Genomic DNA, 23548 nt, shown 5'->3' with positions numbered 1-23548 from the left:
GTTCTCAAGTTAAACAATGGCAGAGACGGGTCTTTTAGAGGCTGGAGCCTCTGCAGCCTCCACAGCTGCAGCGCTGGAGAACTTACAGGTGGAGGCCAGCTGCTCCGTGTGCCTCGAGTACCTGAAGGAGCCCGTCATCATTGAGTGTGGGCACAACTTCTGCAAAGCTTGTATCACTCGCTGGTGGGAGGACCTGGAGAGGGACTTCCCTTGTCCTGTGTGTCGAAAGACATCCCGATACCGCAGTCTCCGACCTAATCGGCAACTAGGCAGCATGGTGGAAATTGCCAAGCAGCTCCAGGCCGTCAAGAGGAAGATCCGGGACGAGAGCCTCTGCCCCCAGCACCATGAGGCCCTCAGCCTCTTCTGCTATGAGGACCAGGAGCCTGTGTGTTTGATATGTGCAATTTCCCACACGCACCGGGTCCACACCGTTGTGCCGCTGGATGATGCCACAGAGGAGTACAAGGTGGGGAACCCGATGCATGATACCAACGTGGGGAAAGAGGGCAGAACAGCGATGAAGGGAGACTCCCTGGGTAGAAGATTATAAATTCCTTGAGGGCAAGACTGCATCTGGTCCTCACTCTAATCCTCTCAGAGCTAGCCACACTGAGGCCACGCAGTACTCTAGCTCAATTCAGTCATCCTCAAGTATGAAGAGCAGTGGTGTGTAGCGTATCCACATATTCTCTCTTGACCTTTGTAATGCATTTGTGCCTAAATTGTTACTATTTGTATGTGAGACCTTGGAATGTGTCTTGTTTTTCATTAATGAATGAAACTACATAGATAACGTAGATGAAATCTAATTTAGGAAGAGCTGAAGGGTAGTTTAGTTCTTCATTCTGTTCCCCTGCTCAGATACCTTTTATTTTCCCATTGGTGGTGTTATAGTTATTGTTAGTATCATCGAGTCAGTTCCAACTCAGCAACTCTGTATCCAGCAGAACAAGTCATTGCCTGGTCTTGTGCCATCCTCACAATTATTAACGTTTGAGGTCATTGTTGAAGTCACTTGGCCAATCCATTGTCTTTTTTTTTTTAGTATTTTGACTAAGTAATACCACTTTAAACTGATATCGACTAGTTTAAGCTAAGCCATTCTATTGTTAGCATCTTCCTTAGATCATGGATACCATAGCCTCTGGTTTAACTTGCTAATGGGGCACAGGGTGGGTATTTGAGTATTGGGAACTAGAGATTTCAATATTGTAACTTGTCACTTAATTATGTTGTAAACAAGGTTTCAATACATTTATTGGAGGTTAGAGTTGGATGAAAGGACTGGTTTGAAGAAGAATGCAGAAGGTCACTTTGACCTGAGTTAAGAGGATGGACAGGGTCAGGAGTGGTCACAGAGTTGGTGTCCATTGGACAGTTATGAGTTTGAGTGAGAAGAAAGTTGAATGGGCAGAAATAATTTGGGTAGTCTCGGGGGCAGGAGAAGGGATCAGGAAGAATTTTTCAACACAAATGACAGGTATGGAAGGGAGATGGACCAAGAGGTGAGATGGGTGATAAGCAAACAACCGGGTTGACCACTGAATGAAGCATGTGCCAGCCAAGCCCGTTATTACCTTTCCCTCTTCCTCCCCACCCCTCAGGAAAAGTTGCAGAAGTGCCTGGACCCCCTGGAGCAGAAGCTGCAGGATATCACCCGCTGCAAGTCCTCAGAGGAGAAGAAGCCTGGAGAACTCAAGGTAGAGGCAAGCGGTTTCATTTGGACTGCTCTGCTCTGCAGGGAAGTAAGCACACACTAGAGAATCCACTTGTTCTGATTCCCTAGAAAAATGCTATTCTCTTAAAATTGATGGCATAAGATTTGATAGTCATTAAACATTATACTTAAATAATGTATCATAAATTAAGTATTGATGGGAGGGTTGTAAGAGGTGAAGGAGACATACAGAACATCTTGCATCTGGCGTGTTGAGGGAATTCATGTCCATTGTTCCCAATTTACTTTGTAAAGCAAGGAGGGAAGCTCTTGGTTAAGTGTGCAGAGACAGAAGTTTCCTAGAGGGATTGAAGAGAGGACAATTTAGAAGATTCACTAAGGACAAAAGGGGAAGGAACTGACCAAGAGCTCCCAGGAGAACTTCCCAGTGGCATTAGGACCACTTTCTCTTCACTCAAGTAAGTTTAAGTATTCTAACTGATGGTGGTTCATTCCTAGAATGCTCTTCCCCTCCTTACCTGTAGCATCCTATTGATTCTCTAGGTCTCAGGATGAAAGCCACTTCAGATACAGCCTTAGTTTATCCTTCAGAATAAACATGAACTTTCTTAATTCTCATACTATTTTGGATCTTTTTCATAGCATTATCATATTCAAGCGTGTAGTATTTCAGCATCAGCTTTATGTCTTCTATGGAACAGTAAGCAATTATTAGTAGTAGCAATGGTTACCTGTCACCTCCAAGTTAATTCCAACTCATAGTAACCCTACTGGAATCTTGGGGTGGCACTGCAGGTTAATGCAGTATGGTCAATGTGAACTGCAAGGTCAGCGGTTCCAGCTCACCATCTGCTCCCAGAAACCCTATACAGGGTCGCTGTGAGTTGGAACTGACTCGAGGACACTTAACAACAACAGTGATCCTGTAGGGTAGAGTGGAACTGCCTTGTAGGGTTTCCAAGCCTGTGAATCTTTAAGGAAGCTCCTTTGGAGCAGGTTGGTGGATTTGAACTGCTAAACTTTCACTTAGCAGTTGAATACTTTAACCATTATGCTACCAGGGTTTCTATATAAATATAAATGATGTTGTTAAGTGCTGTCATGTCGGTTCTAACTCATAATGACCCTTTGTACAACAGAATGAAACAGCTGCTGTTACATTTAAGCTGTTATTACTTTGGTGCTTCCACTGTGTCAATCCATCTCATTGGAGGTCGTCCTCAATGATAGTAACTAATATTTATTGAGAGTTCTGGTGTTGTTATATGATAAGCATTGGACTGCTAACTGCAAGGTCAACAGTTCAAACCCACCAGCCACTCCTCAGATACCCTCTATAGGGGTCACTATGAGTCAGAATCAACTACACTTAACAATGACAATAACAGTATTTATGAGTCCTGTGCATTAATTATTATTTCATTAGGTGCCATAGCATTCCAAATTCACAGAATTTTGTATTAGGTTTCAGGGTTCTACCTAGGTTGAAGTTTGGGGCAAGTGGGCCATAGAGAAGTTACAAGAAGTCCTAGAGCTCATCTTTGTCAAGGGTGGCCTTAAATATCCTATAAGATAGATGCTCTTACCTCATGTTTGTTGTTGTTGTTGTTGTTAACTGCTTTCATGTCTGCTCCAACTCATAGTGACCCTGTATAGGGTTTCTGTGAAGCAGCTGGTAGGTTTGAACTGCTGATCTTGCAACTCAAACTAACCTTGCAGTCCAGAGCAGTATCCTGCAGTGCCATACCAGGACTCCACACAGGAGGAAATTGGAACCTACAGAAGTATCCAATCCAAAATCATTCAGCATCATAAATGCACAGTTCGAGTTTATAAGTACACAGCATAGAGATTAGTAAAGAATTCCAGAGAAATAATGAGTTTTTTGGAGTTGAGCTTTAAGAAGCACAGGAAATTTAACACAGGTTATAAAATAGCACAGTGTTTTGTTCTTAAAATGAATTGCCACATTTCAACAGAAATAAATATTACTTTAGTTCTTTGTGCATTTAAACAAAGTAACCATGTACAGTTTAAAATTTTTTAATTAATTTTGATTACTAAGGTAAACTTTAAAAATCTTTTGGAGGGTTCTGGAGAAACTTAAAATATTTTAAAACGAAGCTATTCTAGTCACTAATTTTAGTCTTCCTGTTGATCAGCTTCTTGCTGGTGGGCATTAAGGAGGAAAATTAAACTATTTAGAAACTTTTTGCCTGCTTGAACCCAGCTGCGGTGGTCTTCAAACGGTAAATTATCATCTCAATGGTCTCAGTACTCCCACCTGTGCCCCTTTTGTGATTATTTGATTTCTCCTTCCTCCTTCTCCCCTTGAATCCATTTGTCTCTCACCTACACCTCCAGAATCAGGCCTGTTGCCCCTTCTAAAAAAACTTGTAGTTGTTGTTGTTATTAAGTGCCATCTCACTCATAGTGACCCTGCATAGGATTTCCCAGGAGCAGCTGGTTTGAACCACCGACCTTGTGATTCTGTTGTTGTTGCTGTTATTGTTAAGTGCCATCCAGTTGGTTCTGACCCATAACGGTCCTCTACAGGGTTTCCAGGGAGCAGCTGGTGAGCTTGAACCCCCAACTTGTGGTTCAAACACACTTTGCAGTCCAGTGTATTAACTAACCCACAGAACCACACCAGGACTCTTGTTTTTCTGTAATCCAGGGCTTATCCTACAGCGCCACACCATGGCGATTGAAAAAACAACCAATCTACCTTAAAGTGTAACAACCAGATGAGTTTATAACAGGAGCCCAAAGAGGATGGCAGTGGAAGATCCAGTCCATTTATGACTGAACAGCATAATTCCCTTCTCTAAGAGAAGTTGTAAAATCCCAGATATTATTACATAATTATTATATAACAAAGATATATTTATTATATAAAAATCCTGAAGACAAAAATTAAGCAATTCATAGTAAAGGAAGTTAGGGTGCAGCATTTACACACACATATATATTTCTTATTTTGGTTCTAGTATAAGTCATTTGTTTTCAATTTCAAGCAGTTTATTTAAAGGGTCAGCACTGACTTGATGTACACCTATTTCTTAGTTAACATGGTTAGTTTCTGAAAACCAGGCATTCTGTGAAAATTGGCGATAGGCAAAAATGGAGGATGACTTCATCAGATCACAAAATGAAGGATGACTACTTCATTATATAACTATAAATCCTGTTATTAACAAGTTATATTATTAAGTGACTGAGAATCATGGCCCAGACGATTTGATGGACAGCCCTAATGATTATAGCCAGTATTACTGTCACCCAGCAGCTCAGTGTTTGTTACTGCTAGACAGAAAAAAGTCCTTCAACTTTTGTGCTATTGCCATAAATGAAAATGTTAGATAATGAGATCATTGGTAAGTGGGGAGTAGGTGTGGAGACAATAAACTTGTTTGATAAAGTGGGGGAAAAAAGGATTATTTTGAAAGCTTTTCATACTATAATGGAAAAGGAAAGTAGTCTGACTGAGTTTTGTCCAGTAGTAGGGGGTGCACTTTGCAATAGAATATTATTATCTCACCACATTTGCCCTAAAAATAAAACACCACGGCCTCTTCTCATTCTTTCCTTCCTTCCTTTTATAGAGGTGATATGTGGGTAGAAGTTTCAGATTCCTAACACTAGTTAGTAAATAGGAAGCTAAAGGTTCTCCTCTTACACATTTGTTATGCCTTCTTGTTTTCACTCTCTATTTGTTGGACACTTGTTTTCCATGAGTGTACTACCTCCTTAAGGGCATTCTGGAACTAAGGGAACATTACCTTGTTTGTTAAAACCATATAAGAATTACTCTACATTGTTTAATATAAAATGGTATTCAAGTTCAGACTTAAGTTTTGAATATCCAATAAAACACTTGGAAATTGTGCGGGACAGTTGATTATGTGGGATATTCTCACATGTTGTAAAACTGCAAGCATCCTTAACACGAATGCCCCCAACCATAAAAAACAAAACACCCCACCCCCACCCAGCAAGACCATCCAGTCAGTCCCCAGGAGACCTTATAGGATAGCACTGCTCCATAGGGTTTCCAGGGTTGTAAATCTAAAGAAGCAGGCTGCCTTATCTGGCTCCCGCAGAGTGGGGCTGTCTTCACACACTATATTACTTGGGCTCCTGCCCCCACACCCACAATATTGTTGTTATCATGTGTCTTCGAGTCAATTCCGACTCATAGCAACTCTGTATAGGGTTTCCAAGGTTCAGCAGGTTGGTTTGAACTACTATCTTGTGGTTAGCAGTTCAGTGTTTTCCTACAGCGCCACAACATTGTTTTTGTTGTTAAGTGTCCATCAAGTCTCGGTTCCAATTCATAGCGACTCTGTATCGGGTGTCTGAGGAGCAAATGGAGGGTTTGAACTGTCGACTTTGTGATTCACAGTGTAGTGCTAATCCTACAGCATCATACCATAACAACCAATAAAAAAAAAAAAGAATAATGTTTCCCATTTCCAAAATGTCCTTGTTAAGTGCCATGGAGTCAGTTCTGACTCATAGCAACCCTGTATTGGGTTTCCTAGGAGTGGCTGGTGAATTGAACCACCGACCTTGCAATTCCAATTAACCTTGCAATCCAACGCATTACAAATTAGTGGTGGTGGTGTGCCGTGGAGTCGGTTCCGAGTCATACCGACCCTACATAGGGTTTCCGAGGCTGTAAATCTTTATGGGAACAGAAAGCCTCATCTTTCTCCTGAGGAACCGCTGGTAGGTTCAAACTGCTAACCATGAGGTTAGCAGCCCAACTCATAACCACTATGCTGCCAGAGCTCCTTTCAGTACAAATTGCTACTCTATAAATAGGGTCGCTATGACTCGGAACCGACTCCACAGCATACTACCACCACCACCCTATAAATAGAAAGCAAAAAGAGAAGGTGTAATGGGTTTATAAGAGGGAAAGCCTTTCCGTTTACTATGCTTATGAATCTGAAACTTTTCCCACATGTCATTTTTTAAACAGGAAGGATAGAAAGAAACAAACAAACAAAAGGGAAAAAGACATTGTGTTTTCCTTTTATGACAAATGTGGTGAGATCATATTCTGTTCCCACATGCACCTGAGAAGGCAGCAATGGGGACGGAAGCAGCAAGTGACCAGAGAACTGTGCTAGGCAGCTTTGGCTGGGGACGAGGTCAAACCAAAAACTGCCAAACTTGCAAAACCCTAGCACTGGCTTTCATGATCACCTTCTCTTCACCATCTACCCTGCCTTCTAGTCCCTATGTATCCACTTCCTTCTTCCAGAGCCCCAGTCTCTACTTCTGGCTTGGGTTAATCCTTCCCCATTAGTCCAAAGAAGCTTCTCCAATCCTTTTTGGGGAGATGACATGTCTATGAGGTAGAGGCACAGAAGGGAGAACATACTGAAGGATTAACATTCTGAAAATTTATGGCTGGTGTTTTAGGGTACTATACAACAACAGTGATGGTCAAGGAGCCCTGGTAGTGTGGTGGGTTATGCTTTGGATTGCTAACTGCAAGGTCAACAGTTCGAATGTACCAACCAGCAACTCTGTGGGAGAAAGGTGAGGCTATCTGCTCCCATAAAAATTTATAGTCTCAGAAACCTTACACAAGGTTTCTATGATTCACACTGACTCATAAGCACACAACCACCACCACCAGTCTGGTATCAGATTTCAGGAGTTCCTGAGTGCTGCAAATAGCTACATACTTAACTACTAGCTAAAAGGTTGATGGTTCAAACCCACTCAGAGTTGGCTCAGAAGGTAAGCTTGGCAATCTGTTTCCAAAAGGCGGCAATCTTGTGGATGCTGTGGAGCTGCTCTGTGCACACCGGCTTACTGTAGGTCTGAATCAGTGAGTGGACAACTAGTAACAACAAAGGAATCTTCTCTTGGGGTAGGGACTGCTAATTTGAGGGGCACTATCTCACAGGCTTGGACCTGAAATCTACACATATATTTTGTAACAACCCATTACTAACCTCTTTCTACTTGGTTCTCTGGTTTTTCTTCAGTAGATGCCTTGCAGTATACAGATAATTTTAATCTTACCTCTAATCTTTAAACATTTGTACTTTTCTTGAAAGATTGCACAAGCTGGAACTTTAGAGATGGCAATAGCAGAGAGCGATAGCTATCTCTGAAATATCAGAATATATATATAGGTTATCGTATTATTGAATTCCAAGGTCTTCAGTACATTTTATTAAAACATAAAACATTTTTTAGACATTAATTTTTAAAAGTTAATTTTTTTTTTTAATTAATGGACCGGAATACTTACCCTTTTGCTCTGCTCCTATAAGCTTGTTCCTGTCAACATGCTCAAAGGATCCTTTTCTACTGAAAGGCTTCGCTGACTTTCTGTTCTTCTGTCTTATCAACAATTATGTGCTTAACTTATACCAAAGACAGAGTTTACTATTTTTGACTATTTTTTTTTTTTTTGCTTTGTTTTTTAAATCTCAATGGTTCTCACACTATTAATTCATCAGTGAAGGGTAATATTAGGGGTGGAGCCATTCTTTACAGAAGGAAATTCCAAGAGAAAAACACATGTGCTATTAAACTATTTATAAACTATTTGGAAGTCTGTCAATTCACACACACGGTGAGTGGAGGGAAGGCTCCCTCACGTCCACTGACCCTGCTGATAACGACATCATCCCTCTGTCCTCAGAGACTGGTGGAGAGCCGCCGACAGCAGATCTTAAGGGAGTTTGAGGAGCTTCATAGGCGGCTGAATGAAGAGCAGCAGATGTTGCTGTCACGACTGGAGGAGGAGGAACAGGACGTTCTGCAGCGACTCCGAGAAAATGCTGCTTACCTCGGGGACAAGCGCCGGGACCTGGCCCATTTGGCTGCTGAGGTGGAGGCCAAGTGCTTACAATCGGGCTTCGAGATGCTTAAGGTTCGACCTTTGCCCCTGCGTGACCCCTCGGGTCGAGCACAAACAATATAGCTTTGCATGGGCCATTCCAGTGGCCCTGGATGCTCACCCTTCTGCTCTGTTCTTTTAAACCTGTTTTTTCCCAACATGCTCAAAGGATCCTTTTCTACTGAAAGGCTTCTCTGACTTCTCCCAACCCCTTCTAATCATTTCTGTTCTTATGTCTTATCAACAAGTTTGTGCTTAATTTATACCAAAGAAAAACTTAACTATTTTGAAAGTCCAGTCTGAATTAGTGAAAAAGTATGCAATAAAAGTTTTGTAAACGGACTTCCATTACTTTTAAGATCTGGAACTTGATTAATCTAGTGCTAAAAGGGAAAGAAAAAAAAACATAGTTTAGAGGATACTTAGAATTATGTGTGATAATATATTATTTTTGATATGGAAATGATACCTCTAAAATATTTGAAAGAATGTTTTTTAAGCAATTGAACAGTATTGAAACAGACTTTAGGAAACATATTTAAGATGAAAGTACCAGCATTTGAATCCATGAGACTTTATTGTACATTTGTGTGCATGCTATGTATTGCTTGGTATTTATTCATGTGTCCTTTCATGTATGTGTGCTCTGCCTACCACATTAAACTGGGAGATCTTGCAGCGGGGCAGAGATTTGTCTTCTTTATGTTCTAAACCTGAAGTAATCTCTTATCAGGGGTTGACACACAGTTATCAATGTATTTATTTACCAATACCAGAGGGGGATTCCAAACAACAGAAAATTGTGACTCATTCCTGTGCCACCAGTTGGAATTGTCTCCTGAACCTCAAAGGAACTGAACTATGTGATTAGTACCCAGTGGGGCAGAGTAAAGAGCAGACACACAATCCCTGTCCCTTGCAACGAGCTCCCAGTGTCAGTGAGGAACAAACACACCAGAAACCATTTAGAAGTGATGTAAATTACCAAGCTTCATGACGACCAATGTGGAAAGTTGATGACCAAAGCTTCATGATGACCAAAGGGATTGGGTTGGGAGAGATGCACTTGGGCCCCTCTGGTGCTCTTCCCCTTGGATGGTGACTCTTAGTTTGTCCTGTGCCTATTTTGTAGGTACAGAACTTTATGGGGGAGGGTTAATCTTCTGCTTCAGGACCCTTGAATACTAGGACCAATACTGCTTTCTTTTCTCCTTCCCTCTAGGATGTCAAAAGTACCCTGGAAAAGTGAGTGATTTCCTGTATCTCTTTGAGTGAGTTAGGCCTTGGTTTAGAGTCTAGAGGTGCAGTAGAGTTAGAGGAGTAAGTGTGGGAAGCTGTGCAGTGTGTGGGTAAGATGTGGAAGTAGGGTCCTTGCCCCATGAAACCAGTTAGAGGGCAAATCATTAGGCCATTCTTGGTGAGGAGACTAATAATGTAGAAGCAGATTCTGTTCTGTGCTGTGGGGGTATGTTGTTAAGTGCCGTTGAGTCAGTTCCACCTCACAGCAACCCTGTATACGGTTTCCAAGGAGCAGCTGGTGAATTTGAACCGGCAACCTTGTGGTTCATACAATCCTTGTAGTCCAATGTATTATCCCACAGTGCCACACCAGCTGTGTCTAACAGGATGGAAGGAGGAGGAAGGTATCAGAAGAAGGGAAGGATGTTTTATCATTATTCACGAAATTGGAAAACGCCTCTGGAAAGTTCTGAGTCTCGTTCGCAAGGTTAGACTCTGTCCAGGGGACTTATATGGTTCCCCATAGATTGGTAAAAGAAAAGAGTAGGCAAGTGTTTATCTTCAGGGAATGGTGATAAAGTGGGAAGAGGGAAACTGTTTCTCACTGAAGATGACAACATCTGAATACTTAGTTAGGTGACTGGAACTTCTCCCTGACCCTACCCTGTCTTCCCCTATCTCCCTACCCTCCTAGATGTGAAAAAATGAAGACCATGGAGGTGACTTCTGTATCCATACAGCTGGAGAAGAACTTCAGCAATTTCCCTCGACAGTACTTTGCCCTGAGGAAGATCCTTAAGCAACTAATTGGTGAGTTGTTCCCCAAAGAAAACTAACAGAGGAATCAGCAAAGGACAGAAACTCCTTAGGTCTTAACCTCATCTGGGCTTCAGTTACCCCTGTCACTTTCCAGAGTCACACTCACCCAGTCCTTTACCTGGCTTTCAGTGTCACTGTTAGCTAAGCCAGAGAGACCAAGTGAGAGGAAGCCTTAGGCATCTTCTGCTCTTATGCCTGGAGAGCTTCCATAATTTGCCCAAGTCATCAGGAGAGTGACCACATAGTATCTAACCTGAAACACTGTTAAGACTGAAAGGGATCCCATGTAAACTATCACATAATTCACAATAAAACATTTAAAAAAAAAGGAATGAAAGGGAGTGCATGAATATTTATGCCGAGAAAAGAGGCGTACTGCAGGCGCAGGATCACTTTGTCCCTAAACCATACTGTTGCCTGGCTCTGTATCCTTCTAGCACATCCCATTCTTTTTGGCCCTTGACTGTGACGAGTTAGTCTCCACACAGTGAGGTAGAGGATGTCAAAGGGGGACGTTTAGAGGACTAGGCTGGAAGCTGGACCACCTACCCTTACAGAGTCAGATCTCTGACATTAGGGTCAAGTTGAAAAGTGAAACCATTGTTCCCTCCCCTCTTGGGCAGTGACATCCTGGATTGAGGAAGCAAACCAAACCATGTGTTCTGGGGACCTTTTAAAGAAGAGAGTTTAGTTAAGGCAGGCTGGAAGAGTGAGGCAGGGGCGATTAGCTATTCCCGTTCTTATCTAGCTCCCCACTCTGGCTTCTCCCGCCAGCGGACGTGACCCTGGACCCTGAGACTGCACATCCTAACCTAGTTCTGTCAGAAGATCGTAAGAGTGTCAAGTTTGTGGAGACAAGACTTCGGGATCTCCCTGACACACCACGGCGCTTCACCTTCTACCCTTGCGTCCTGGCTGCTGAGGGTTTCACCTCCGGTCGACACTACTGGGAGGTGGAGGTGGGCGACAAGACCCACTGGGCAGTGGGTGTGTGCCGGGACTCCGTGAGCCGAAAGGGCGAGCTAACTCCACTCCCTGAGACTGGCTACTGGCGGGTACGGCTGTGGAATGGGGACAAATATGCGGCCACCACCACACCTTTTACCCCTTTGCACATCAAGGTGAAACCCAAGCGGGTTGGCATATTCCTAGACTATGAGGCTGGCACGCTGTCTTTTTACAACGTCACAGACCGCTCTCATATCTACACCTTCACTGACACTTTCACTGAGAAACTTTGGCCCCTCTTCTACCCAGGCATCCGGGCTGGTCGGAAGAATGCTGCTCCACTTACAATTAGGCCCCCAACAGATTGGGAGTGATAGTCAGGAGGGGACATGGGAATAATCGGGTAAGGCAGGGTCGAGCAGTGGGCCTTCCATCCTGTGTCCTGATGGAGCGTCTTCCTGTCTGCCTGGATCCAGTCTTGAATCATCCAGGAGAAGCACCTTGGTTTGTAAGATGGTGTGTGTGGAGGAGAGGACTGGGCTGGGATGAGAGCACAACTGTGTCCCCCTCCTGACTTTCGAGCTGAGGAGCTAGTACGCAGGGGATTGCCTCCCCTAATTCCATCAGAGTTCTGTTGCACAAGGACAGGTTGGCAAGGAAAGAGGGGCTTTTCCAGAAACTATCAATAAAGGGGACTCTGCATTCCTCAAGCTAAGGAAGGAAACAGAAAGCCCTTTACACATCTTTTAGGGTGTTCCTTGATCCAGAACAGTCCTATTTCTTGAGGAAGATCCCTGAGGTTGAATAAAGATGAATGACAGTTCTCAAGGTTCTAGAAGTTGGAGAGTATTTCTGGAGGCAGATGTTAGGCATTACGAAGGTTAGAGAAAGGAGTTTCTTTGGTCTTCTATTCACTGGTTAAGGTTACTAATTTGAGTAGGATTGACCAAAAGCAGGGAATCAGGGAAGGTTGCAGGGAGAGGAGAGAAGAAAGCGGGAGAACCCTGATCCCTGTGCTGTCTTTGAGCAGAGCTGACTTCATTGCCTGCCTCCTTATGCTTTGTTGTCTACAAGAAACAATCATCTTGCTCCTCAAGAAGGAAGGTGGAAGAGATTCTGCAGACATGTCTGCTCTTTCACTGCTTTCCCAAAAGAACTTGGAAGGGAGAGAGTGCGGTATTAGAGAAAGAGAGTGGTATTTCTACCCAAAGCCCTGACTTCATCAAAGGCTGGTAAGTCGTAGTCACTCTCCTTGTCAGCCTGTTACCTGGCTGAGGTGTCCACACCAGAAAGGAAGAAAGGTAATGTCTTTCTCACCCTGAGGACGGGTAGAAAAAGATGGTTTGGGTAGGGAAGGCCAGATAAGCAACTTGCTTTCACCTACATGCACCTGGCCTGGAATGTGTATTCAGAAGAGCCAGTCGTTGGCTTGTTTGTTGCTGTCCCTCACCCTTTGCCATTCCCCTTTTCAAAGAACACAAATTATTTTAATAGGCCAAAATAAACATGCTGCAGGGTACATATGTTGTCAAAAGGTAAATGATGCATGCCAAACCAAACTAAAATAACTTGGATTACCTCTGCTTTGAGTAGTCAAGAGTTGACAGAAGATTGGGACAAGAGACTACAATTTGCTGAGGGCATTTCAGCTCCTCCTCTCACCTCAACAGGACTTTGTCCAGACTCTTCTCCTTTTACCTTTGTGCCTTGACTGGTTCTTTGGTTGTTTGAAATAATATGGAGCAAAGGACCTACTGAAGTCATCTGTGTTGTGTGGTGATTTGAAAATGACCTGGTTTTGATGTAGGAATCGCTTGGGGTGTTAAAATTGCATGTTCCTGGGTCTCATTCTCAGTGAATAATCAGGATCCAGGGTGGGGTAAGGAGGGACTTGGGTATCTGCATTTTGAACACACTATACCCAGCTGAATCTGGGGACTTGTGAAACTGGTCCTGAAGGAGGTCTCAACCATTTTCTAAGCTGGAGAACCGATTCCCTGCATCAGCCTGGCAGGAGTCAGAGAGGCACCATATATGTCTTCTTTTGGTCTCAGGGTTCATTTCTATTCTTCCTTCGCTCTGCTTTTAAATTGAAGAGGATGTACACAGATGCCAAACAGCAAATGGGAGATGGATCAGAAGTAAGAGCGTATCCTGTATGTCTTCCTGAGGAATGGGATATCTGTCATTTCATGGGTGTTTTTAATTGCCATCTAGTTGGTTCCAACTCAGTGACCCTATTTCAGGGGTGGGGGGTGTTATTGACAGGTTTCTGTGTTCCCACACCTAAGAATAGGAAATTCACCAAGTGAGGAGTACCTATATGTGCAGAAATACGTTTCTTAGGAAGGAATGGGAATAAGCTGTGTTTTCATCTGCCATGAACTCTCTTCTCTCCATCACTCTCATGGCCCTTCCCATTTTGACTTTCAGTGGCACAAATGTCTTTTAGAATGTATGAGGGAGCTTCACAAAGTTTATGGGAAAACTCCGTTATCTTTTCATTATGTTTTCCCACAAACTTTTTGAAGTCCCCTCATGTAATCAGTCTTCCTTCTGTCTGTAGATCTTCAGGCATCTGCCTATAGCTTCGGGGACTGCATGTCTTAACTTTTTTGATTGCCATAACCATCTTCCAAACCTGTCTGCATGGAGAGGTTGGTGGTGGTGGTGATGTGCCTTGGAGTCGGTTTCGACGCATAGTGACCCTGTACAGGGTTTCCGAGGCTGTAAATCTTTTATGGGAGCAGAAAGCTTCATTGTTCTCCCGCGGAACAGATGGTAGTTGTGAACTGCTGATCTTGAGGTTCACAGCCTGATTCGTAACCCCTATGATATGGAGTTCTGGTAGCGTAGTGGTTACGAATCGGGCTGTGAACATCAAGGTCAGCAGTTCGAAACTACCAGCGGTTCTGCAGGAAAAAGATGAGGCTTTTTGCTCCCGTAAAGATTTACAGCCTCGGAAACCCTGTGCAGGATCGGTATGAGTCGGAACCGAATCCAGGACACTTAGCAGCAACAACAACGATATGGAGAGGGTTTGTTGTTGTTAGGTGCCATCAAGTGGGTACCAACTCATAGTGACCTTATGCACAGCAGAACGAAACACTGCCCGATCCTGGGCCAACCTTATTACTGTTGCCACTCTTGAGTCCATCGATGCTGCCATTTCTGAAAATGTTTAGAAGTTTAAGATCGTCTGATCCAGTAGTCTTTCCAGTCTCTAGATAACTGATTTGGGACTTGAAGTCTCTGGAACAAAGCCAAAACTCAGAGGACCATTGAATTCTATGAACAAATGAGTATTTAAGAATGGAGAATGGCGACAAAATCGGACCTCAGAAGAGCAGTGAGTGCAAAGAAGCGGCTCGGGGTGGGGTGGGGACGGACTACATTTCCCAGAAGCCCGTGCGCGGGCGCTGAGGGTTTGGCGAGTTCCGGTCGGAATCTTCGGACAGGCAGGCGTAGAACGCGCTCCGCCAATATGACTGGGCCGGTGAAGGACCGCGAGGCCTTCCAGAGGCTAAGCTTCCTGTACCAGGTGGGTCTGTGGTTCGGGTGCTCACCTGGACAGCGGCCCAGTTCAGTCAGCCCAGTGACCACTGCCCTCCTCCAGGCCGCCCACTGCGTCCTCGCGCAGGACCCTGAGAATCAGGCTCTGGCGCGGTTTTACTGCCACACGGAGAGGACCATCGCGAAGCGGCTGGTCCTGCGGCGGTGAGCGGGCGCGGAGCTCGGCGGCGGGCTGGCGGGCAGGGCCCGGGAATAGCCGAGAAGGAGCGCGGGCACCCGCCCACCTTCCTCCTCCATCCCCATGGACCCTTCTGTGAAGAGGACCCGGTGGGTGTCGTGGCTGCTCCTCCTTCCTCATCCCGGATCTGACGTGCACCCAGCGCCAGAGACGTGAGTGCTTCTGCGGGGGTCGATGATTGCAGAGCAGGGTATGGGGGAGACAAGCGACCCCTCCTCGCTTTACGTGTGGGTGACTCTGGCCTAGGATTTGAGGGCGCCTGCGCTCTCGAGCGCCTGGACAACTCAAGTTTAAACCTGACTTTTATTCCCAATCAGGACAGTAAAGAAATAATAATGGTGGTGGTGTGCTGTCGAGTCCATTCTGACTCACAGAGACCCTGTATAGGGTTTCGGAGGCTGTAAATCTTTACGGGAGCAGAAGCCTCATTTTTCTACCTCGGAGCCGCTGGTAGTTTTGAACTGCTGACCGTGAGATTAGCAGCCCAATTGGTAATCCACTAGGCTACCAGGGCTCCTTACAAATAATAATGTTGTTAATTGCGGTCATTCGGTTCTGACTCATAGTGACTAAGAAACTCATCGGGTTTCCAAGAAGTGGCTAGTGAGTTCGAAGCACTGACCTTGCTGTTCAAACCGACATTACAGTCTAGTACATTAATCCACAGCGCCACACTGTTGTTGTTAGGTGCAGTCGAGTCAATTCCGACCCATAGCGACCCTGTATAGGATTTCCAAAGAGCAGCTGGTGAGCTTGAACCGCTGACCTTGCAGTTCAAATGGCTGTGCACTCTGGCGCATTAACCCACAGCGCGACACTAGGCCTCCAGAAATAATAATGTTGTTGTTAGGTGCCATCAAGTCCTTACCGACTCGTAGCAACCTTATGCACTGCAGAACGAAACACTTCCTGATCCTGGGCCAACCTCACTATTGTTGCTATGCTTGAGCCCATTGATGCTGCCACTTTACCAATCCTTGTCATTGGGGTTCTTCCACTTTTTCTCTGACCCTCCACCCTACCAAACATGATACCCTTCTCCAGCAGCTGGTGCCCCCTGACAATATGTCCAAAGTATGAGAGACTAAGTGTGGCCATCTTGGCCTCCAAGGAGCACTCTGGCTGCACTTCTTCCAACACAGATCTGTTGGTTCTTTTGGAAACCCATGGTACTTTCAATATTCTCCTCCAACACCATAACTCAAAAGCATCAATTCTTCTATGGTCTTCCTTATTCACTATCCAGCTTTCACATGCATATGAGGTTATTGAAAACACCATGGCTTGGGTCAGGTGCACCTTAGTTCTCAAGTTGACAGATTTGCCTAATGCACTACGTCGTTTGATTTCTTGACTGCTGCTTCCGTGAGTGTTGATAGTTGATCCAAGAACAATGAAGTCCTTGACATTGTCAATCTTTTCTCTGTTGATAAGAATGTTATTTATTGGTCCAGTGGTGAGGATTTTTGTTTTCTTACATTGAGATGCAATCCATACTGACTGCTGTGTATATTACTTGGCCTTGCAGAAGACAGGATTCCCAGCACCATTCACTTGTTGTTGTTAAATGCCGTCGAGTCGATTCCGACCCATAGCGACCCTGTATAGGGTTTCCAAGGAGCAGCTGGTGAGCTTGAACCACCAACCTTGCAGTTCAAACAGCTTTGCAGTCTGGCGCATTAACCCACAGCACCACACCAGGACTTCTAGCAAATGTTAATTTTCTGCTATGTGTCAAGTATTGTGCTAGATTCATTATTTTCATTGACATTGCCATCTGTTGAGTTGGTGGTTATGAGCTGTCGAATTTGTTCCTACTCATAGCAATTCTATAAGGGTGTTGTTACCTGCCATCAAGTAGTTTCCAACTCATAGCAACTCTGTATAGGGTTTCCAAGGAGCAGCTGGTTCATTGGAACCACTGACCTTGTGGTACAAACCAACCTTGCGTTTCCAGTGCATTATCCCATAGTGCCACACCAAGAATGGGTGTACGAGGCTTTAAATCTTTAGGGGAGTAGAAAGCCTCATCTTTCTCCTACTGAGCAACTGGTAGATTCAAACTGCTGGCCTTGCTCTTTCTTAGCAGCCAAGCTGGTAATCATCTTCTTAAACAATGCTTTGCTTTTTTTCAAGGTCTCTTTTTTTTTCCATATAAAGTTAGTGATCAGTTTTTCCATCTCTTTAAAGTATGATGTTGGAATCTTGATTGGGACTGCTTATATTTTTGGATTGCTTAAGGTTCATATTTTCATAATGTTAAGTCTTCCTATCCATAAGCATGTATATTCTTCTATTTTTTCTAAATCTCTTTTGGTTTCCTGTAGTTGTGTTATCTAATTTTCTTCGTATACGTCTTTTGTTTCTATGGTTAGGTTTATTCTTGAGTATTTCATTTTTGGGTGGCTTTTATAAATAGTATTATTTCCCTAATTTCCTTTTCAGAACTGGGACAGATAATAATTGAAATTGAGTAGGAAGATGATTTAATTGCGTTGAGTGCTGAGTTATTTATTTATACCTGTGAGGTTCATGAGAAGCAAAGGGAGTGGGAGGTGGAAATTCTAGGCACCTGTGTGAGGATTCCAAACAAGGGAACTTGTGTTGCTACAAGGAAATGAGAGTGTAGGAGGCTGAATGGTAAAGTAGTAGGAGGAAGACATGAAACTGGATGACAATACTGAGGTCAGGTCTTGAAGAGTCTTGTTAAGGAGTTTGGACTTTACATTTAAGGGTAGGAAGAAATCCATGGGGTATATATGGGGCATGGCACCATCAGATTTGTGTTTAAAGGAGGAAAAATAGAATTTTTACTGAAAAAAATTATTGAAAGGCTGTGGAGGCCAAAATGGGTGCAGAACATGTTTCCTGCTAAACCTGGGTTCCCTCTTCTTTTTTCTCTACATCCACCCCAGGCTGTAAAGGACAGCGCTGGACAGTACAGACGTGCCTAACATGCCAGCGCAGCCAGCGATTCCTCAATGATCCCAGACATTTGCTATGGGGAGACCGGCCTGAAGCCCAGCTGGGGAGCCAGGCAGGTAAGAGGTGGTACAGGAAAATGGAGGCTATCCCAGGTAATAGGGACACACCGGTGAGTTCTGGGTTTGTAGGAGAGGCTCCACCACCAAGTCTTAATTCTGTCCTTCTAATTCTGCTTCTGTACTCAGATCCCAAACCACCACAGCCTCTGCCAAGCACAACTCACCCCATTCCAGCCCATCTTCCTGAGGAGAAAGTGCAGCCTCAGAGTCCCAATCATCAATGATGGACTTATCCTACCTGCCAAAGTCATAAAGTTTAATTCTATTTCATGTGTTTTTGTGTTCTGTGGGGATTTTAGCTCTTACTTTGTTTTCCTTTCTTTCTGTTTGTATTTCTGTGGTCACTGTGTAACCTCTCCTTTATCTTTACCATCCGTGTGCTCCCATCTCCAGGACCCAGGCTCCAGTGCAGTACCACATTTGAACTTCAGGTTCCAGAACTTTCTGCAAGATCTCAAGCCTTCTTAAGACATTCCATCTTTAGGACAATCCATGTTTAGGTAGAACTGACTCTTGACTAAAGGGTTAGATAGACTGTTGATAACACTGCTCTGTTTTTTAATGAGGCTAAAAATATGAGGACATAAAGCATGGCCAGTTCATATCCTCCAGGTCTACTTTTCCCAATCTCAGTGTTTTCTTTTCTAAAGAGGGAAATGGTGCAAACCTGAAATAGCAAAGTCAGAGTTGTTAACAGAAGGACACTGGGGGGTGAAGAAGACTGATTGAGAGCCTGTCTTGAATTCAAAGAGAATTAGAAAACTTAATTTCTCAGCAAAGAGAATAATTGTGATTTTCTCTACTTTACGAGTATGATTGTGCAGATATTGCACAAGTGACTCCATACGATAAGCACTGGAACCACAAGGTCAGTGGTTTGAGCCCACGATCCACTTTGAGGGAGAAAGATGAAGCTTTCTGCTCCCGTGAAGATTTAAAGCCTCAGAAACCCCATACATGGTTATTATGAGTCAGAACTGGCTCCATAAAACTTAACAGTTCCATAGGTAAACTCTCAAGGTTGTCTGGAAAAACCTTGAATGACTAAAATTTTCTTATAATCCCTGTAAAACCTACATAAAGACAGAATTCCCAAACTAACCATTTTGCTAGCTTCCAGCTAATCAATTTACCCTAAAAGTGTATAAATTCACTATTCACAGAAAGCAGTTTTTTTTTCTGTCTTGTCTCTTATAAACCCTGTGTTGTAGTAATCTATTGCTGCATAAAAATCACTTCACAGTGCTGCTTTAAAAATGGTTTATTATTTCCTCTGCTTCTGTGGGCTAGGAATTCTGACAGCTTGGCAAGGTGGTTCTTCTCGCCTGCCTGGTGGCTGGTCTGAAAGGCCCAAGAAGCCTTCACTCTCATGCCTGACACCTCATCATTTCTCCATATGGCCTTGCCATGTAGGTAGCTTTGATGTCATCCCAGCATGACAATCTCAGGGTGGTTGGACAGCTTCTTACATAGCTCTGACTTCCATAGAGTGCATTTCAAGAGAACAGGCTCTCATTGTACAAATGCTTATCAAGCCTCTGCATCGTGCTTGTTAATGATCCCTTGGCCAAAGCATGTCACATGGTCAAGTTGCGCTGATGTTACAACCTACCACATCTGATTTTTGTCTTAGTCTCTGACTTAGTCTGGGGAGTGAAGAGAGACTGATTGAGAGACTGTCTTGAATTCAAAGAAAATTAGAAAACAATTTCTCAGCAAAGAGAATAATAATTGTGATTTTCTCTACCTCACAAGTATGTTTGTCTCAAATGAAGGAGTTTATATAGAGGCACCTTGAAAGTTAGATATTCTAAATTAATGGAGTACAAATAATGATCATAATAATACTTTGAGAATAGTAACATGTAGCAAAATATATTAGAAAAGATAGGGTGTGGATGTCAGGGACTCTGAGTTACTGTCCTTACAATTGGCATTTGTCAAATGGGACAGTTTAACGATGTTCTATTCCTCTAGTTTCTTCTCACTGTGGAGACTGTACTCTGTGGCAGGGCATTGGGCTATACACATCAGTGAGCAAAAGAATGCCAGGAATATAAGCAAAAGATGAATTTGTAAAGGGATCTGTACTATGGAAAAAATGAGAGAGTAGGGAAGATTTGGGGTACAGGTTACCATTTTAAACAGAGCAGCCAAGCTAAGCAGCACTGAGAAGTGACTACAGTAGGCCTGTAGTTACCTCTTCCATATCCCCTCACACCACCCCAGAGGTGACTTCCTGCGGATACTTCCCAGACATGCAACAGCTTCTGTCTCTCTGCCCAAGGTATTATTTGGCAGCAGGAGCTGTGCTGGGTCAGACAAAAGTACCAGGTAGGAATGCCCTGGGCACAATCCCAAAACAATCATTGGCAGATCAGTATTCCTTAGAGTCTGGGTCTCCATCAGGGTTGTGGAACACTATGCTTATACACACCTTTTATAGGCTTTCTTCCCTCTCCTGTTTCCGTTCCCCTCTCTCACCATAATTCCTAGGATCACCTTCCAGATTAAGGTGCATCCAAGAATTTAAGGCAACCCAAGTCCTTGTTTGTGGACTCCTGGTGTGGCGCTGTGGGCTAATGTGTCAGACTGCAAAGTTGTTTGAACTGCAGGGTCAGTGGTTCAAGCTCTCCAGCTGCTCCTTGGAAACCCTATACAGGGTCACTATGGGTCGGAACCGACTCAACGGCACTTAACAACAACAATAACAAGTCCTTGTTTCAGGGTTTTCTTGGGAGAATCCAAACTAAGAGTGACATTTGGGAGAGTAAAAGGATGCTAACCATGAAGACATCTAGGGGAGAGCCTCCTAGACAGGGAACAGCTAGGGCAGAGGTCCTGAAGTGATGGCCTCCCCAGTGTGCTCAAGGACCAGAAAGTGGCTCAGTGTGAGCAAGAGGGAGAGTACAAAATGTGGCCACAGGGACAGTGGGAACCAGGGGTCATTAGAACATCAGAGAAATGTGATTTATTCATTGGGAAACCATTGGAAGTTACAGTGACACTGGCATGAGCTGATAAAGCATTTCTAAAAGATCACTTTGTTCTTTTAATTGTAGACCAGGAGAGCAAAGTTGGAAACCGGTTAGGAGGTTATTATAACCATCCAGATGGAAGATAATGACTTAGTTGCTGTTGTGTGCCATCAAGTCAATTCTGACTCATAGTGTCCCTGTGTTGGTAAGTGTTGTTTCCACTCATAGCAACCCTATCTGTGTAGGGTTTCCGAGGAACGGCTGGTGAATTTGAACTGCTGACCTTACTCAAACCGACCTTGTGGTCCAGTGAATTATCCCACAGCGCCATACCAGAGAACAGAAAGCCTCATCTTTCTCCCACGGAGAGACTGATGGATTTGAACTGTTGACCTTGAACCAGGGTGTAACAAGGCATAGAAAAATCTTCATATTTTTTTTTTATATAGTTTGACAGGATAGGCCATAGATTTCCTCATGGACTAGCAGTGGGATTTGAGGCAAAAGAGATGGTACACAGAGCAAGACTAGTCTGTATTTTGAAGAGAGCATATTTTATGACTTCTTTGACTGGAATATTGAAAGAATGTATTGCATCTCCAGTCTGATGTGGGGAATAGGTGGGAAGCTGGGTTTTCAATTCAATCTGGTCACCCCCAGGACTTGAGAAATCAAATACCAATCAAACTGATTCCAACTCGTGGCAACTCCATATGTCCTAGAGTATGATTGTGCTCTAAAGGATTATCAGTGGCTAATTTTTTAGAAGGTCTCCAGGCCTTTCTTCTGAAGTATCTATTGGTGGACCTGAACCTTCAACCTTTTGGTTAGCAGTTGAGCATGTTAACTGTACCATTCAGGAACTCATGCAGAAATTATAATAATATTTACAATGGAGAGACATTCCATAACTTTCCTAATGTTCTTTGAATTTTTCTTTCTCTAATGTTGATGGTATGAGCGTTCTTAGTGTATATTTTCTCATAAAGATAAAGACTTCGAATATATATATATATATGTCGTTGTTACGTGCTGTGGAGTCGGTTACTGACTCATAACGACCCTGTACTTGGTTTCCGAGGCTGTAAATCTTTATGGGAGCAGAAAGCCTCATCTTTCTCCCACAGAGCAGCTGGTAGTTTCGAACTGCTGACCTTGTGGTTCGCAGCCCGATTCATAACCACTACGCTACCAGAGGGGCCCAAAATGCATTAAATGTGGAAGAGAGAAAATTTCTTCAACAAATGATTTCTAGCAAAATTAGAAATCCATTTGCAGAATAATGAAACAAGGCTCATACCTTACACCAGATTTTTTTAATGAACTCAATGTGGACTAAGACATAAATGTAAAATGTAGAACTATAAAGATCATCAATGAAAAAATAAGGACAAGGTTAGGGGCTCTGATGCCATGGCATAAATACACTATCAAACAAACTGAAAACAAAATAGATGGCTGGGACCTCCTAAAAATTGGACACCTATGTGCATCAAAGGTTTTCACCAAAAGTAAAAAGATAGCACACCAACTGGTAAAAAATGTTTGGCAATGATATATCAGAGAAAGGACTTTGTTGTTGTTGTTGTTGTTAGGTGTTGAGTCAGTTCCAACTCATAGCAAATCTATGCACAACAGAACGAAACACTGCCCCATTCTGTACCATCCTCACAATCCTTATACTCCAGTTCGTTGCTGCTGCATCATTGTTCCAGTTCATCTTGTTGGAAGTCTTCCTCTTTTCACTGACCCTCCATTTTACTAAGCATGATATTCTTCTCCAGGTATTGGTCCCTCCTGATAATATGTCAGAAACGTAAGAGACAAACTCTTGCCATCCTCGCTTCTAAGGAGCATTCTCGCTGTACTTCTTCCTACACAGATTTCTTTTTTCTTCTGGCAGTTCATGGTACTTTTAATATTCTCTAATACCATAAATCAAATACATCAATTCTTCCTTATTCATTATCTCTCCAAAATTTAGAGAATACTTCAATGCCTCAAGATGAAGAAAAATACTCCTATTAAAAAATGGGCAGAGCCGTCTTCTGCCTATAACTGATTAGAATACCTAAAATGGGGCTACAATGTGTCCAGTGAAGGAGGTTCACTGAGGAGCCTCTGCATTACATGGGAGTATAGGTGGAAGCCCGAACCACAACCAGACCTTCAAAGACGGGAAATTTCTCCACTTGAAAGGACAAGCAGACCAGCCGG

At 43.5% G+C, this 23548-nt stretch overlaps 2 protein-coding genes across 2 annotated transcripts; both read left to right on the top strand.

Annotated features, from left to right (window-relative positions):
• Positions 1-15: 15 nt before the first annotated feature.
• Positions 16-12444, top strand: LOC102838560 (E3 ubiquitin-protein ligase TRIM39-like). The gene is made up of 6 exons (XM_006875645.1): positions 16-469; positions 1608-1703; positions 8355-8585; positions 9775-9797; positions 10486-10601; positions 11385-12444. Exons 1-6 carry the CDS (start codon positions 17-19, stop codon positions 11930-11932), a joined length of 1467 nt encoding a protein of 488 aa, XP_006875707.1. The 5' UTR covers position 16; the 3' UTR covers positions 11933-12444.
• A 2598-nt stretch (positions 12445-15042) lies between these two features.
• LOC102838190 (ribonuclease P protein subunit p21-like) lies at positions 15043-18577 on the top strand. The gene is made up of 5 exons (XM_006875644.1): positions 15043-15099; positions 15175-15275; positions 15391-15461; positions 18225-18350; positions 18480-18577. The coding sequence occupies exons 1-5, from the start codon at positions 15043-15045 to the stop codon at positions 18575-18577; spliced, it is 453 nt and encodes a 150-aa protein (XP_006875706.1).
• Positions 18578-23548: the final 4971 nt, after the last annotated feature.

Source organism: Chrysochloris asiatica, unplaced genomic scaffold (genome assembly GCF_000296735.1).
Source record: "Chrysochloris asiatica unplaced genomic scaffold, ChrAsi1.0 scaffold00333, whole genome shotgun sequence".
NCBI classification, from domain to species: domain Eukaryota; kingdom Metazoa; phylum Chordata; class Mammalia; order Afrosoricida; family Chrysochloridae; genus Chrysochloris; species Chrysochloris asiatica.
Note: the sequence above shows the minus strand (reverse complement) of the source record. Positions and strands in the feature narration are given on the sequence as shown.

Coding starts and splice junctions, on each gene's coding strand:
- LOC102838560 (XM_006875645.1), top strand. CDS start 17: ATGGCAGAGACGGGTCTTTTAGAGGCTGGAGCCTCTGCAGCCTCCACA. Junction 1,704..8,354: donor AGAAGCCTGGAGAACTCAAG/GTAGAGGCAAGC, acceptor CTCTGTCCTCAG/AGACTGGTGGAGAGCCGCCG. Junction 9,798..10,485: donor GTCAAAAGTACCCTGGAAAA/GTGAGTGATTTC, acceptor CTACCCTCCTAG/ATGTGAAAAAATGAAGACCA.
- LOC102838190 (XM_006875644.1), top strand. CDS start 15,043: ATGACTGGGCCGGTGAAGGACCGCGAGGCCTTCCAGAGGCTAAGCTTC. Junction 15,276..15,390: donor AAGCGGCTGGTCCTGCGGCG/GTGAGCGGGCGC, acceptor CCTTCTGTGAAG/AGGACCCGGTGGGTGTCGTG. Junction 18,351..18,479: donor CCAGCTGGGGAGCCAGGCAG/GTAAGAGGTGGT, acceptor TTCTGTACTCAG/ATCCCAAACCACCACAGCCT.